Below are 15,132 nucleotides of genomic sequence, written 5' to 3'. Positions count from 1 at the left end.
TAACTTTACTGCATATGTGCCGTATCCGGCCTCCGGCAAAATACCGGAGGTGTAAAAAGGTCCTACGAGAATCAAAAGTCTTGACAAATGTATGTGCAATGTTTTCACCTTTCTGTGGGTGGTGTCTTGGTATTTAGGTGAAAATCTTCATATCAAAAGGCCTGAGGACAGGTTTACACTCCAGTTGGGTTGGAGACTTGATATCCACCTCCAGAATAATGGCTTGTATTCCACTGGAACAAGGGATTGTTTACCAATGTACATTACAATAGGCCACAAACAAGACATCCAATTCATGAACACAAGAGGAGTTATGTATCTTCCAAGAGACTAAAGGCAGTCTGTTCAATTCACATGAAGATGCAACCGTTAACTTGTGTTGATAGAACAAACGTGAAATCATCACAGAACACACAATGGCCTTCATCCCTCCCAGTTTATGCAACTGTGAATGGCTGAGTCCTTTGATATAAAGTCCTGGTAATATCGGTAGTTCATAGATACAATATGGAGTCTAGTGATTCCTTATGATACATACATTGTCAATGTTGGCTTCTAACATCCTCAGAAAGTTAATTTATTTCAGTAATTCAATATGAAAAGGGAAACACATATTATACAGTGTGTCCACCCATATCCTGTCGCTTGAGAACAGCGGCAGCTATAAGCATAGAAGTGGTGTCTAGGTATAGTAAAGTAGCCATGCGCTACGTAATGAAACCACCTATAGCGCCACCTGGTGGAAAACAACGGAGGTAGCATTTTTATCTCAAAAACGGAACGAGATAGAGAAAAAAAGTGAATTATAAAGTTGTAGGGCAACATCAATTCAATACAAATCGACACCTTGCATACAGAAATGCTATGATTAGAACATGTAAAACTCACAAGGCTGCAGACGTAAAGTGATACCTCATGGAGACCTTCCTATAAGTCATTGGGTATGGTGGCTGCATGGAGTGGCCTCCACGCTCACCTGACCTGGCCCCATTGGACTTCTTTCTGTGAGGTCACATTAAACAGCAGGTGTATGCGACCCCCTCCACCAACGTTGCAGGACCTATGACGACCTATCACAGATGTTTGTGCAAACGTGTGGTTTTCCTTTACTATATCTAGACACCACTTCTATGTCTAGAGGTGTTGCCATTCTCAAGTTAATGGCGGTGGACAGGATATGGGTGGACACACTGTATATAATCATTACAGAGTGATGTATTTCAAGTGTTCATTTCTGTTAATGTTGATGAATATGTCTTACAGCCAATGAAAACCCAAAAGTCATTATCTCAGAATATGTAAATAATTACCACAAAACACCTGCAAAGGTTTCCTAAGCATTTAAAATGTTCTCTTAGTCTGTTTTAGTAGGCTACACAAGGCTACACAATCATGAATTGACAGATGTCCAGATGGCAGTCATTGCCACACTTCACAAGGAAGGTAAGCCGCAAAAGGTCATTGCTAAAGAAGCTGGCTGTTCAGAGGGCTTTATCTAAGCATATTAATGGAAAGTTGATTGGAAGGAAAAAATGTGGTAGAAAAAAGTGCACAAGCAACCAGGATAACCGCAGCCTTGGTAGGGCTGTTAAGAAAAGGTCATTCAAAAATTTGGGGGAGATTCACAAAGAGTGGACTGCTGCTGAAGTCAGTGCTTCAACAGCCACCTCACACAGACATATCCAGGACATGGGCTGCAACTGTTGCATTCCTTGTATCAAGCCACTCATGACCAGTAAACAATACCAGAAGAGTCTTACCTGGGCCTTAACTAGACTGTTGCTCAGTTGTCCAAGGTGTTGTTTTCAGATGAAAGTAAATTTTGCATTTCATTTGGAAATCAAGGTCCCAAAGTCTAATGGAAGAATCTAGAGGCACACAATACAAGCTGCTTGAAGTCTAGTGTGAAGTTTCCACAATCAGTGATGGTTTGGGGACCCATGTCATCTTCTGGTGCAGGTCCACTGTGCTTTATCAAGACCAAAGTCAGCGCAGCCATCTACCTGGAAATTTTAAAGCACTTCATGCTTCCCTCTGCAGACAAGCTTTTTGGAGATAGAAATTTCATTTTCCAGCAGGACTTGGCAGCTGTCCTCACTGCCAAAAGTACCAATACCTGGTTTAATAACCACAGTATCACTGATTGGCCAGAAAACTCGCCTGACCTAGACTCCATTACGAATCTATGGGGTATTGTTAAGAGAAAGAAGAGAGACACGAGACCCAACAATGCAGACGAGCTGAAGGCTGCTATCAAAGCAACCTGGGCTTCCTTAACTCCTCAGCAGTGCCACAGGCTGATAGCCTCCATGCCACGCCGCATTGATGCTGCAAAAGAAGCCCTGACCAAGTATTGAGTGCATTTACTGTACATACTTTTCAGTAGGCCAACATTTCTGAGTTTAAAATCATTTTTCAGCTGGTCTTAAATAATATTCTAATATTTTGAGATAATGACTTTTGGGTTTTCATTGGCTGTAAGTCATAAATCATCAGCATTAACAAAAATACACACGTGAAATAGATCACTCTGTTTGTAATGACTCTATATAATATATGAGTTTCCATTTTTGTATTAATTTATTTCAGCAATTCAACTTTTTGAGGATATTCTAATTTATTGAGATGCACTTGTATCAAAATATAATATAAATTAATCTGATCAGTAAAGGGCGTAGCAAGAAAAAAAATCAAAATTCCAGAATTAATTTTTTTGGTCGCCGCAACATTGCAATAAAATGCAATAACAGGCAATCAAAACATTCCATCTTCCCAAAAATGGTATAATTAAAATCGTTATCTCAGGACGCAAAACATAAGCCGTCACACAGCCGCAGAACCCAAAAAATAAGGATGCTAGGGGTCTCAGAAAATGGTGACAAAAGCGCAACTCTTTTTTCCAAATTCTCTGAAGAATTTGTTTTCACCACTTAGATAAAAGTAAAACTAGACATCTTTGGTATCTACAAACTTGTACTGAACTGGGTAATCATACTGCCAGGTGGTCAGTTTTACCATATAGTGAACATATTAAAGACTGGTTCACAAATAGGACCGAAGTAGGATGTCTAGTTTTTATTTTGAGGACCATTGATTAAAAAAATCTAATTTGTGATTAAAGGGAACCTGTCAGGTGTAATATGCACCCAGAACCACGAGACGTTCTGGGTGCATATTTCTTATCCCTGCCTGACTGTCCCTGTCTACACTAGCATAAATAAAGGAATGTTTAGAAAACGTTTTTCTAAAGATCTTTTGTCGTATGCTAATTAGCGAGGGCAGTAGCCTCAAGGGCATTGTTCCCCTGGCTAATCGCCCCCATTAGCATGTTAGTGCGCCCCTGTGGGCGTGCTAACATGCTAATGACTGTGCAGCACCAGAGGATGATCTCACTCACCTCTCTGCCGCCTTCGCGTCCGACAGGGGATTTTGGCTCTGTGCGCATGACCCTGGAGTTTGGGTCATGCACACTACTTCAGTTTGATGCCAGGACGCATACATCTGGCTTCATAGTGCGCATGACCAAAACTCCAGGGTCATGCGCACTGAGCCGAAATCCAGGGTCGGGCTGCGATGGCAGCGGAGAGGTGAGTGAGATCATCTTGTGACGCTGCACATTCATTAGCATTTTAGTACATCCACAAGAGTGTACTAACATGCTAATGGAGCCGACTAGCAAGGGTAACTAACGTCCAGGGAACTAGTCCCCTCGCTCATTAGTATACGGTAAAAGATCTTTATAAATACTTTTTCTAAAGATCTCTTTATCTATGCTAGTGTATACAGGGACGGTTAGGCAGGGATTAGTCCTATGCACCCAGGACTGCTCATGGTTCTGGGTGCATATTGCACCGGACAGGTTCCCTTTCCCCCCCTAGAATATACTGTGTTGCCAACACACATTTTGACAACACATGTATGACAAAAACAGACATGAATGATGCAAATGTTTATAAAATGTAAGTATTGAACTTTGCTTAGTACTCTTAACATCTGATTGTAGGTAGCAATGTATAGGAACTTTCTGTGCAGTGCCATTAAAGTAATTTCTGTTAGTAGATAATGGAAGAAATAGATCAAGAATTAGGCTATGTGCGCACACTGCGTCTTTTTGACGCTGCGTTTTTGTGCGTTTTTGGCCGCTAAAAACGCACAAAAACGCACCTGCGTCGAAAAACGCATCAAAAAACGCATGCGTTTTTGCCGCGATTTGGTGCGTTTTTAGCTGCGTTTTGCTGCGTTTTTGATCTCTGCTTTTTGCTGCGTTTTTCAAATGCATTGCATGGGCGGAAAACGCAGAAAAACGCAGGAAAGAACTGACATGTCCATTTTTTTTTTTAACTCAAAAACGCAGGTAAAAAAAACAGATGTGTGCGGACAGCAAAAATGAAAACTCATAGACTTTGCTGGGGAAGCAAAGTCCTGCAGTTTTGAGGCCAAAAACGCACCCGAAAAACGCGCAAAAACGCCGCAAAAAACGCACTGTGCGCACATAGCCTAAGGCTATGTGCGCACTAGGCGTTTTTGCCGCGTTTTTAGCGGCGTTTTTTACCGCGTTTTTGTGCTGAAAACGCAGTGACATTGCTTCCCCAGCAATGTCAATGGGTTTTCAGAAGTGCTGTCCTCACACAGCGTTTTTTTTTTAGCTGCGTTTTTGTGGTGACCACAAAAACGCAGCATGTCAATTATTTCTGCGTTTTCCACTGCGTTTTTCACTCATTGAATTCAATGAGATGTTAAAAACGCAATGAATAACGCATATAGCCGCGTTTCTATGACTAAAAACGCAGCTATAAACGCAAGGGGTGGGTACTACAGTGACGTGTACAGGAAGAGGATTCCTTCTGTTGGTAAACACAGAAGCAGGAATCCTCCCGGTACCGTCACCGCTGCCTCCACCTCCCGTCCTGTGCATGTCAGCTCCGTGCGGCGCCATGTCTGGGCGGGAGGTGGAGGCAGCGGCGAAAACCAAAGTGAACAGTAGAAAAAAAAAAATGTCATATACTCACCTGTCCGCAGGGTCCCGGTGCCATGCCCGCTCCCAGCTCCTCCCGGTCCCGCCGCTCTAGCTGTGTGCAGTCTCCCCGGGGCAGGACCTTGCTTGCAGGACCTGGCGCTGATCACCTGATGCAGTCACCTGACGCATCAGCTGATCGCGGTGTCGCCGGCTTTTTCGCGCCCGGCCGGCTATCAGCTGATCCTGCCGTCAGGGGACTTCATCAGCTGATTACCGGCAGCTCCGGCAGCGATCGTATAGGATCAGACTCCTGCCCAATCGATCGCTCCAGGAGCTGCCGGTAATCACCACAGCACATAAGTGAGTATTATTTTTTTTTTTTTTCTACTGATGCATCAGCTGATTGTATAATCGGCTTTTATACAATCAGCTGATGTGTGATGTGATTCACATCCTTGAACCTGACACATCATCTGATCGCTTTGCCTTCCAGCAAACCGATCAGATGATATTGGATCCGGATTGGACGGCGCGGGACCCTGACCCAGGATTACTGCGGAGGGGGGTTTATTTCAATAAAGATGGAGTCACTAATTGTGTTGTGTTTTATTTCTAATAAAAATATTTTTCTCTGTGTTGTGTTTTTTTTTTATCATTACTAGAAATTCATGGTGGCCATGTCTAATATTGGCGTGACACCATGAATTTCGGGCTTAGGGCCAGCTATACAGCTAGCCCTAACCCCATTATTACCTAGCTCGCCACCCGGCTTCAGGGCAGCTAGAAGAGTTGGATACAGCGCCAGAAGATGGCGCTTCTATGAAAGCGCCATTTTCTGGGGTGGCTGCGGACTGCAATTCGCAGTGGGGGTGCCCAGAAAGCATGGGCACCCTGCACTGTGGATTCCAATCCCCAGCTGCCTAGTTGTACCCGGCTGGACTCAAAAATTAAGCGAAGCCCACGTCATTTTTTTTTTTAATTATTTCATGAAATAATTAAAAAAAAAGGGCTTCTCTATATTTTTGGTTCCCAGACGGGTACAAATAGGCAGCTGGGGGTTGGGGGCAGCCCGTACCTGCCTGCTGTACCCGGCTAGCATACAAAAATATGGCGAAGCCCACGTCATTTTTTTTTTCTTTTTGGGCAAAAAACTGCATACAGTCCTGGATGGAGGATGCTGAGACTTGTAGTTCTGCAGCTGCTGTCTGCTCTCCTGCATACACTAGTGAATGGAGGATGCTGAGACTTGTAGTTCTGCAGCTGCTGTCTGCTCTCCTGCATACACTAGTGAATGGAGGATGCTGAGACTTGTAGTTCTGCAGCTGCTGTCTGCTCTCCTGCATACACTAGTGAATGGAGGATGCTGAGACTTGTAGTTCTGCAGCTGCTGTCTGCTCTCCTGCATACACTAGTGAATGGAGGATGCTGAGACTTGTAGTTCTGCAGCTGCTGTCTGCTCTCCTGCATACACTAGTGATTGGAGGATGCTGAGACTTGTAGTTCTGCAGCTGCTGTCTGCTCTCCTGCATACACTAGTTCTGCAGCTGCTGTCTGCTCTCCTGCATACAATGAACATTTTGAAGAAGGAAATGACATCAGACCTTTTTTTTTTTTTCTTTTTCATCAACAATCTTTAATGGCATTGTGCACTGATTAAAAACGCAGTGAGCAAAAACGCAGCAAAAAACGCACCAAATCGCGGCAAAAACGCATGCGTTTTTGCCGCGTTTTTAGCCGCGGGTGCGTTTTTTAGACAAAAACGCACATAAAAACGCAGCGTGAAAAAAACGCCTAGTGCGCACATAGCCTTAGAGTGTATATACTGTACATGCCTATACATCCAACTTTTCATTTTTTCCATCTTCTGTTTACAGGAACACTATATAATCATATTGGTCTGCATTATGCTGAGCTAAAATATTTTAGTCAGGCAGAAAAGTGTTTTACAGCAAGTTTGAACCTGTGTAATGGAAAGCAATTCTCGATAAGAAAGATGGCTGTATTACTCCAAAACCTAGGAGCTGTTGACAATGCTCTTTACCAATATGAAAAATCACTCAGGAGCCATGCCGAAGCAGCAGATATGTACGGTACGGCATCATATTTATTGTGTATATTAATTAATTCAGGCTAGACGCTTAATCAATATTTCCATTAAATTGCTCTTTACTTTTCTGATGTCGTCAGCAAGTAACAATATTTTACACTTATTTTAAATTAATTACTAGTTAAAAAAGGAAATACAGACCCATAAATTAATAAATTGGTAATGAAATGTTATACAACACAAAATCTAATATAATATATTGCATGCTGCTATACATTGATGCCAAATTTATGCAAGAAAACATCAAACCAAACTGAATATTTTTCAGGTTTTTCTTTTTTCCATTCACACATTAGTAAAACTTGTTAGTCATAGTTTGGGTGCTGAGAAGTTACAGAATACTGCTAGTGAGTGGGAGTTTATAGCATGTGTGATGTGGATTTTTAGATCTAAAGCTTGCATCAAATGTCGCAGGTTAGTAGCAGGATTTTGCCACAAATTGCTTTAAATGTTCCCTAAAATATTGTGTCAGATTTTGTCTCTGAAATTGTACCTGACATCATAGTTATGCTGTGTGAGTGGGCAGGACTGGGGCCACTGGGCACCTGCCTTGGACTTGTTATCCAAGACATAGAGCTCCTAGCCTTATTTTCCCTGAAATGGTACATTTTTTTTAGAGTAAAATATACATGGCAGCAATAATAATTATATAATAATAATAATAATGTAACTAGTTTCTGTTTATTTAACTTGTAAGAAGGCATAATACTTTAATAGCATACCCATGTATAAGGTTAGATGACAAGTTATGAATTGCTACATGCTTAATTTAATTAAAAACTACAGGAATACATCAGTAGAACTACCATTAGTACATTAATACATCACTGGAACCACTATCTGTATATGAATATATCACCAGAACCACCATTAGAACCTGAATTCAGCACCAGAACTACTATCAGTAAATAAATACAGCACCAAAACCACCATCAGCACAGGAACACATCATTAAGCTTAGTACTGTGATTAATTGCAATGTCAGGTCAGCTCCAACTACAATTATATCACGTGAACCTACAACTTTCAGTAGCTCCTTATCACTGGTAAGATGATACCAGTTGTTGTTAACAGCCCTCATCAGACTGTGGACAACATAGTAGCCTCAGTACTTATGAGAGGTAGTCAGTATGAGAAGTAAATATTTATATCCAGGCATCATAAAAGTGACATTTTGGAGTAATTCATTTTCTTTTCGTCTCCAGCTTGTTCAGATGCTCCAATGCCTTTTCTCATCCTCAACTTGTTTCTGTAGACTCCCATTTTCCTTGGTCAGCTCAACCCAACATGGTATTCTTTAAAGTAACAGTGTTACTATAATGCTTCTGAATAAATACATCTATATCTACTCTATGCTATGTCCTTGAATAAATGATTGTACCTCACTATGCTCCTTGCATAAAATATGTCTCCCCATACTCTGTCTCTTACGGTACATGGCCTCCACACTATTCTCTAATATAAAATATTGCCTGAACACTATCTCCCCTCATGAACCATAACTGCCATGGTACGGTTTGTCCTTCTGAAGTATTACGCACAGTGTCTGCCCTTATTAGGTATAACTTCCACACTGCCCACCTTTATTATAGCAGACACCACTGTCCGCCCTAATTAGCCATGACTGATACACTGTTTTCCCTGATTAGTTATAACCACTATACTGTCCACCCTTATTAGATATAACCACACCTTTTTTTGCTATTATTAGCTAAAAATGTCAGACTGTCCTCCCTGATTAGCTATAATGGCTACACTACCAGTCTCTATACTGTGCTCTCTCATCACACTTTACCCCTCTGCATACTGTAAACTCCAAACTGTGCCCTCACACTATCCCCCAGCAGTGCCCCTTCTCTACAATTTCCCACATACTGCCTAGACTCTATATTATGCCCCCTTTTCACAGTTTACCCACTATATTTCACTCCAATATTGTCCCCTTATACTATGCTCTCTGCATAAAACTCACACTTCTTACCCACCATTGGAGCTTACTTCATTATTGCCTTCAATTCCTTTGCAGAGCTGGAGTAACGTCAGTAGCATGATCAGTTGACCTCATTACACTGCTGTACATTGCGTCAGCTCCGGAATTGCAGGCAATTAAACTGTATTTACCTCCAAAAGACATGCGTACAATTGAATGCAAGAAGTTGGCCTTTTACTTTCTGTCTGAGCAGAGTGTTAAGGGTGCTTTGCACGCTGCGACATCGCTAACGATATATCGTCGGGGTCACGTCGTTAGTGACGCAATCCAGCGCCATTAGCGACATCGCAGCTTGTGACACCAATGAGCGACGATCAACGAGCACAAAAACGTGAAAAATCGTTGCTCATTGACATGTCGTTCATTTCCTTAATATCGTTGCTGCTGCAGGTACGATGTTGTTCGTCATTCCTGTGGCAGCACACATCGCTATGTGTGACACCGCAGGAACGACGAACATCTCCTTACCTGCGTCCACCGGCAATGAGGAAGGAAGGAGGTGGGCGGCATGTTCCGGCCGCTCATCTCCGCCCCGCCTCTGCTATTGGACGGCTGCCGTGTGACATCGCTGTGACGCCGCACGGACCTCCCCCTTAGAAAGGAGGCAGTTCGCCGACCAGAGCGACGTCGCAGAGAAGGTTAGTCTGTGTGACGGGTGTTAGTGATGTTGTGCGCGACGGGCAGTGATTTGCCCGTGTCGCACAACCGACGGGGGCGGGTATGCTCGCTAGAGATATCGGTACCGATATCGCAGCGTGTAAAGTACCCTTAAAGGGGGCTTTGCACACTGCGATATCGTTAATGAATTATCGTCGTGGTGACGGTGTTTGTGACGCACATGCAGCGTCATTAACGATATCTCAGTGTGTGACAAGTACGAGTGACCTTAAACGATTGCAAAAGCGGTCAAAATCGTTTGCCATGGAGAGGTCGTCCTGAAACTAAAAATCGTTCTCTGCTTATTAGCGATGTTGTTCCTCATTCCTGCGGCACCACACATCGCTGTGTGTGACACCGCAGGAGTGACGAACATCTCCTTACCTGCCTCCACCGGCAATGCGGAAGGAAGGAGATGGACGGGATGTTATGTCCCGCTCATCTCCGCCCCTCGCTTCTATTGGACGCCTGCCGTGTGACGTCGCTCTGACGCCTCACGAACCACCCCCTTAGAAAGGAGACGGATCGCCAGCCAGAGCAACGTTGCAAGGCAGGTAAGTCCGTGTGACGGGGACTAACGAGGTTGTGCATCACGGGCAGCGATTTGCCCGTGTTGGACAACCGACGGGGGTGGGTACGATTGCTTGCGGTCTTGCTAGCGAGATCGCAGCGTGTAAAGTACCCTTTAGTCTAACAACATGGAGAAAAACTGAATCCTACTTTCAGAGGCAACAAAATGCTGCCATTTGAGAGATAACTCATACCACCACATTAGATAGCTTGATGGTGCCCCCCTGATGGCGGAACCCCAAGAATATGCCCCACCTGCCCCCATTCAGTTTGACCTGACCTTAGGAGTTAAGGTTATATCAAGGTCCAGTTCCATAAATAGTTGTTTTTTTTTACATTTGAGGGTATGTGCACATGACGTCTTCTTCAGGCGAGCCAACCAGCCAAGGTTTTAAAGAGCAGATACTCCACCCTCCCCGGGCAGTGATCTATTTATGTCTGGCTGCATGTTAGTGGAGATCTGAGCTGCCCAATTAGTGACTTCCATTGGGATTCAGGTCAAGTCTGTGTCCCACACCGAACTTTATCTCAAGTATGGATGAAGCCACCAAACCGAACTTTCATGGGTCCACGTATCTCTAATAGCAGGGCGACCTGCATTGGTGACCTGCAATCAAGTCACGGGGGCACTGATGGGAGCTTAAAATGGCGCACCCCCATGTCAGCGAGTGTTAAATCTCACTGTTAAGGCCTCTTTACACACTGAGACTTTCTAGCAATCCCACCAGTGATCCCGACCTGGCCAGCATCGCTGGAAAGTCTCTGCTGAGCTGTCAAACAAGCAAACCTGGCCAACGACGCAGCAGTGATATGGACCTGCAGAACAACCTAGCTGGTCGTTGGGGACGTGTCAAAGCACAACGATACATGCTGCGCAGTGGAAACAAAGAACCAAAAATGTTCCTGAGAGATGTGTAGCGATCAGCGACCTCACATCGGGGGACAGGTCGCTGATGTGTTTCACACACTGCAATGTCGCTGGGGAGGTCGCTATTATGTCACAAAACCGGTGACGTTACAGCGATATCACTAGCGATGTTGCAGTGTGCAAAGGGGCCTTTAGAGTATGACAGTGGGATTTAACAGATTTACAATTGAAGATTCAGCTCCATCCACAATTGTTAGCAGCATGATCTGGCTGTAATACACAACCATTACCTTGTGAGTATTGGGTGAGCGCACTTCATCTGACATGCATCCTACATGTACGATGCATGTCGTGAAAGGGTTAAATCCATTGGAGCGCTAAAGTACTAATGTTGCGGGCAGGGGGACAGACCGTGGCGGGGGGGCTGCTCGAGATGCTCGGATCCGGGGTTATTGCGGTGGCTCGAGGGGAAGCTGGACCCGGGCCTGAGCACCTGTCTGTCGCCCGCAAGTGAAAAAAAAAGGGTATTATATATACAGGGGAGGTTTGTCAGTGACGCCACCCATGGTATGCGGTGATTTTGGTGGCACCGCCGCTGCCGATGGAGGTTGTGCCCGGGGCTGATGGAGTGGGCAGCTGGATGTTATCCCCTCCACGGGTAGGGGGATGTTTTGTCCCGGGACCCCGGTACAGGTGGGATGGTGTGACGGAGTGCAGTCTGCAGGGTTGGACCGGATGCTGCCTGTATACTCACAGTTCTGAAATAACTTGACACAGAGTCCAGATGGTAAACCAAGTCACCAGCAGCCGGTAGCCTATGGAGGCGAGGTGTTCGGATCCCACACCCCGGTATTGTAGAACAGGGGCCCTTCCACCTGCACTTTGTATAAGTCTTTTACTGTAACCACTCTGTGTGAAACGCAGAAGTCCACTTCCGATGTTACTGTCTTTTGAGAGCTGTGGCCCGCGAGAACTGACCCTTGGGATCTTAGCAGGCAATTGCGGAGCCCTAGCCCCCTCGTTGGGCTTGTGTCTTGCTCTGAGCCTCCTGTGGGATGAAACTTGAAATCTTGTCCCCAACTGGTTAATTGGTAAGGGGCTTAAAGCTGCTCCTCGCCCTAGGGTCCAGGCACTCTGTCTGTGCATGGCTCCGGACTGGATTCCCGCTGTCGATACTGGCGGGCTACGACCCTGCCCCGGTCCACTTAAGGTTTCCTGCGACCGGATCTCCATTGCTTGTGGCCCTGTCTACCGACTGCCACCTAGTCAGTTGTCCAGTCGTCCGGTAGCCCAGGAGCTCCAACTCCTGACTACCATGTTCACTGTCTCTCACTCAACTGTCAACTCTCTTCAACTGTCACTCTCTGACTGAAACTGGCTCCTCCCATAACACCTCAGAACCCCTAGGTGGGCATCGCCATCTGCTTGGCCCCGCCCACTGGTGTGTCCTTATTGTCATGGGGGAGACTAGGGTTTTGATGGCTGGTGTTGTTTACCAGTATGGGGATTGTGATGGAGGACCAAAGAGGAGAGAATCCTGCACTTGGAAGAGGAGTGCAGTCTTCTGTGACACCCTGATTTTGTCAGGGCATCACACTCGCTCTTGGTAGAACACAGCCCATCCTCGGGCTGTCCGGCCACTGGCTTTTATTGAACTGCTTCTAAAAAGGTAAAAAAAAAAAGGATATAACATAACATAAAATATTTCAGCCCTCAAAGGGAAGGCACATCACTTAAACATTGCTAAAAGTCCCTTCCCACCAGTCCACCTTAAAGAGTCCCAGTGTCCCGGAACCCTCTGGCCTAGAGGCTAGCCACCAGTTTAGGTGGTGACTGGGCCTTGGCTGACTCCACCATAGGCCCTTCCTCCAACAAGTCCTCTCCAGTGGGTGTCACAGTCCTGGCAGGCAGAGGAATAAGAAGGCAAATGGGTAATATTTACAAGAGCCTAAGAAAGTTTTTGGGTGGCCTCTGCCAGTCCTGAGGCCATGGTCCATAAAAGCAAAGGATAAGAAGGGGTTAAACAAGGGAACAGAGGTAGCCGGGTTCCGCTACCAAATTGCTCCTTATCTTCATAACGGTGGCGGTGGGAGGCAGGGCATGGTTCTTTATCATCCTTTGCCCATCTTCACACATCAAGGGCAAACCACCCTCGCTCTCCACAATGACGGGTGTAGCTCACCAAGTCTCCAGGTTCCAGATCCCAATCTGGATGTCCAGTGGGCAAATGAGGGGCCACATCCCTCCGGGACACACAAATTTCGGATTCCAGTCCCGGTTCATAGATAACCCCCCACCCTATTCGGGGGTCAAAGTGGTGGATCTGTCCTTTGTACGTCGGGTCCCTGACCCGAAAAGTGGCTTGCCGCAGACAGTCCTTTTCCCGGTGGTAAAGATGGTTGACCTTGGGGAGATCAATATCCAGCACCGCGGAGACACCATCACGTGTTTCTCAACGCAGTGATTCTAGAGCAATGCCCCCTGGGAAATATGCAAAACAAGAAAGCCGCGGAAACACCATCACATGTTTCTCAACGCTGGCAGGAAACTAGCCAGGTCTTTCACCGGGAAGGAACAACCACGGGAAGGGCAGTCTCCAGTCAAGGAAACCACCTATGCCAAAACATGGCATCCATCCACAGACAGCTGTTTCGGGGTATTTGTCCCTCATCAGTGTGGAGTGGGAAACTGGCTAGTGGGAGCAATGCCTAGTAGAAGACTACATAGGTAAAGATGGTTGACCTTAGGGAGATCAACATCCAGCACCGCGGAGATACTATCATGTGTTTCTCAACGAAGTGATTCTAAAGCAGTGCCCCCTGGGAAATATGCAAAACAAGAAAGCCGCGGAGACACCATCACATGTTTCTCAACACTGGCAGGAAACTAGCCAGGTCTTTCACCGGGAAGGAACAACCACGGGAAGGGCAGTCTCCAGTCAAGGAAACCACCTATGCCAAAACATGGCATCCATCCACAGACAGCTGTTTTGGGGTATTTGCCCCTCATCAGTGTGGAGTAGGAAACTGGCTAGAGGGAGCAATGCCTAGTAGAAGACTGCATAGGTAAAGATGGTTGACCTTAGGGAGATCAACATCCAGCATCGCGGCGACACCATCACGTGTTTCTCAACGCAGTGATTCTAGAGCAATGCCCCCTGGGAAATACCCCGAAACAGCTGTCTGTGGATGGATGCCATGTTTACGCATAGGTGGTTTCCTTGACTGGAGACTGCCCTTCCCGTGGTTGTTCCTTCCCGGTGAAAGACCTGGCTAGTTTCCTGCCAGTGTTGAGAAACATGTGATGGTGTCTCCGCGGCTTTCTTGTTTTGCATATTTCCCAGGGGGCATTGCTCTAGAATCACTGCGTTGAGAAACACATGATAGTGTCTCCGCGGTGCTGGATGTTGATTTCCCTAAGGTCAACCATCTTTACCTATGTAGTCTTAGTTTCCTACTCCACACTGATGAGGGGCAAATACCCCGAAACAGCTGTCTGTGGATGGATACCATGTTTGGCATAGTTGGTCTCCTTGACTGGAGACTGCCCTTCCCGTGATTGTTCCTTCCTGGTGAAAGACCTGGCTAGTTTCCTGCCAGCGTTGAGAAACATGTGATGGTGTCTCCGCGGCTTTCTTGATTTGCACTTTTCCCGGTGGGTCCGGGCAATCATTTCAGCCTTCCTTTTCTCACGGGTGGCAATCTCCCCTCAGAGATGCTGCTGCTGTTGCTCCCAGTATGGGGCACGGCTCTTGTGCTCCTCCTCCTGCTCAGGAGCTGGGTCCACTTGTATGCCCTCGGCGCAGGCGATCACCAGCCTTTCACTTTGCCGCGGGCCCCGAACATCAGCGAGCCACTCATCTTCTCTGTATGAGCACACTGGCTGCTCCGCAGCCAGGACGGGAAGAATGAGGATTGCTGGCGTGGCGACCTGGCTCGGAGCCGGTGCGGATGTCATCAGTGGTGTAGTCAGAATGGAGATCG

The 15,132-nt window shown here is 46.0% G+C and overlaps 1 protein-coding gene across 1 annotated transcript in view; it reads left to right on the top strand.

The window, feature by feature from the left end:
- The window catches only part of LOC142302558 (tetratricopeptide repeat protein 24-like), a 144,824-nt gene that overhangs the window by 28,471 nt on the left and 101,221 nt on the right, over nt 1-15,132 (top strand). Inside the window, exon 2 of the mRNA XM_075343664.1 lies at nt 6,832-7,047. Coding sequence (XP_075199779.1) covers nt 6,832-7,047 — 216 coding nt within the window. The remainder of the gene's footprint in view (nt 1-6,831; nt 7,048-15,132) is intronic.

The sequence above is a fragment of the Anomaloglossus baeobatrachus genome, chromosome 4, assembly GCF_048569485.1.
Source record: "Anomaloglossus baeobatrachus isolate aAnoBae1 chromosome 4, aAnoBae1.hap1, whole genome shotgun sequence".
NCBI lineage: Eukaryota > Metazoa > Chordata > Amphibia > Anura > Aromobatidae > Anomaloglossus > Anomaloglossus baeobatrachus.
The sequence above is the reverse complement of the archived record's forward strand: the minus strand, read 5'-3'. Positions and strand labels throughout refer to the sequence as shown.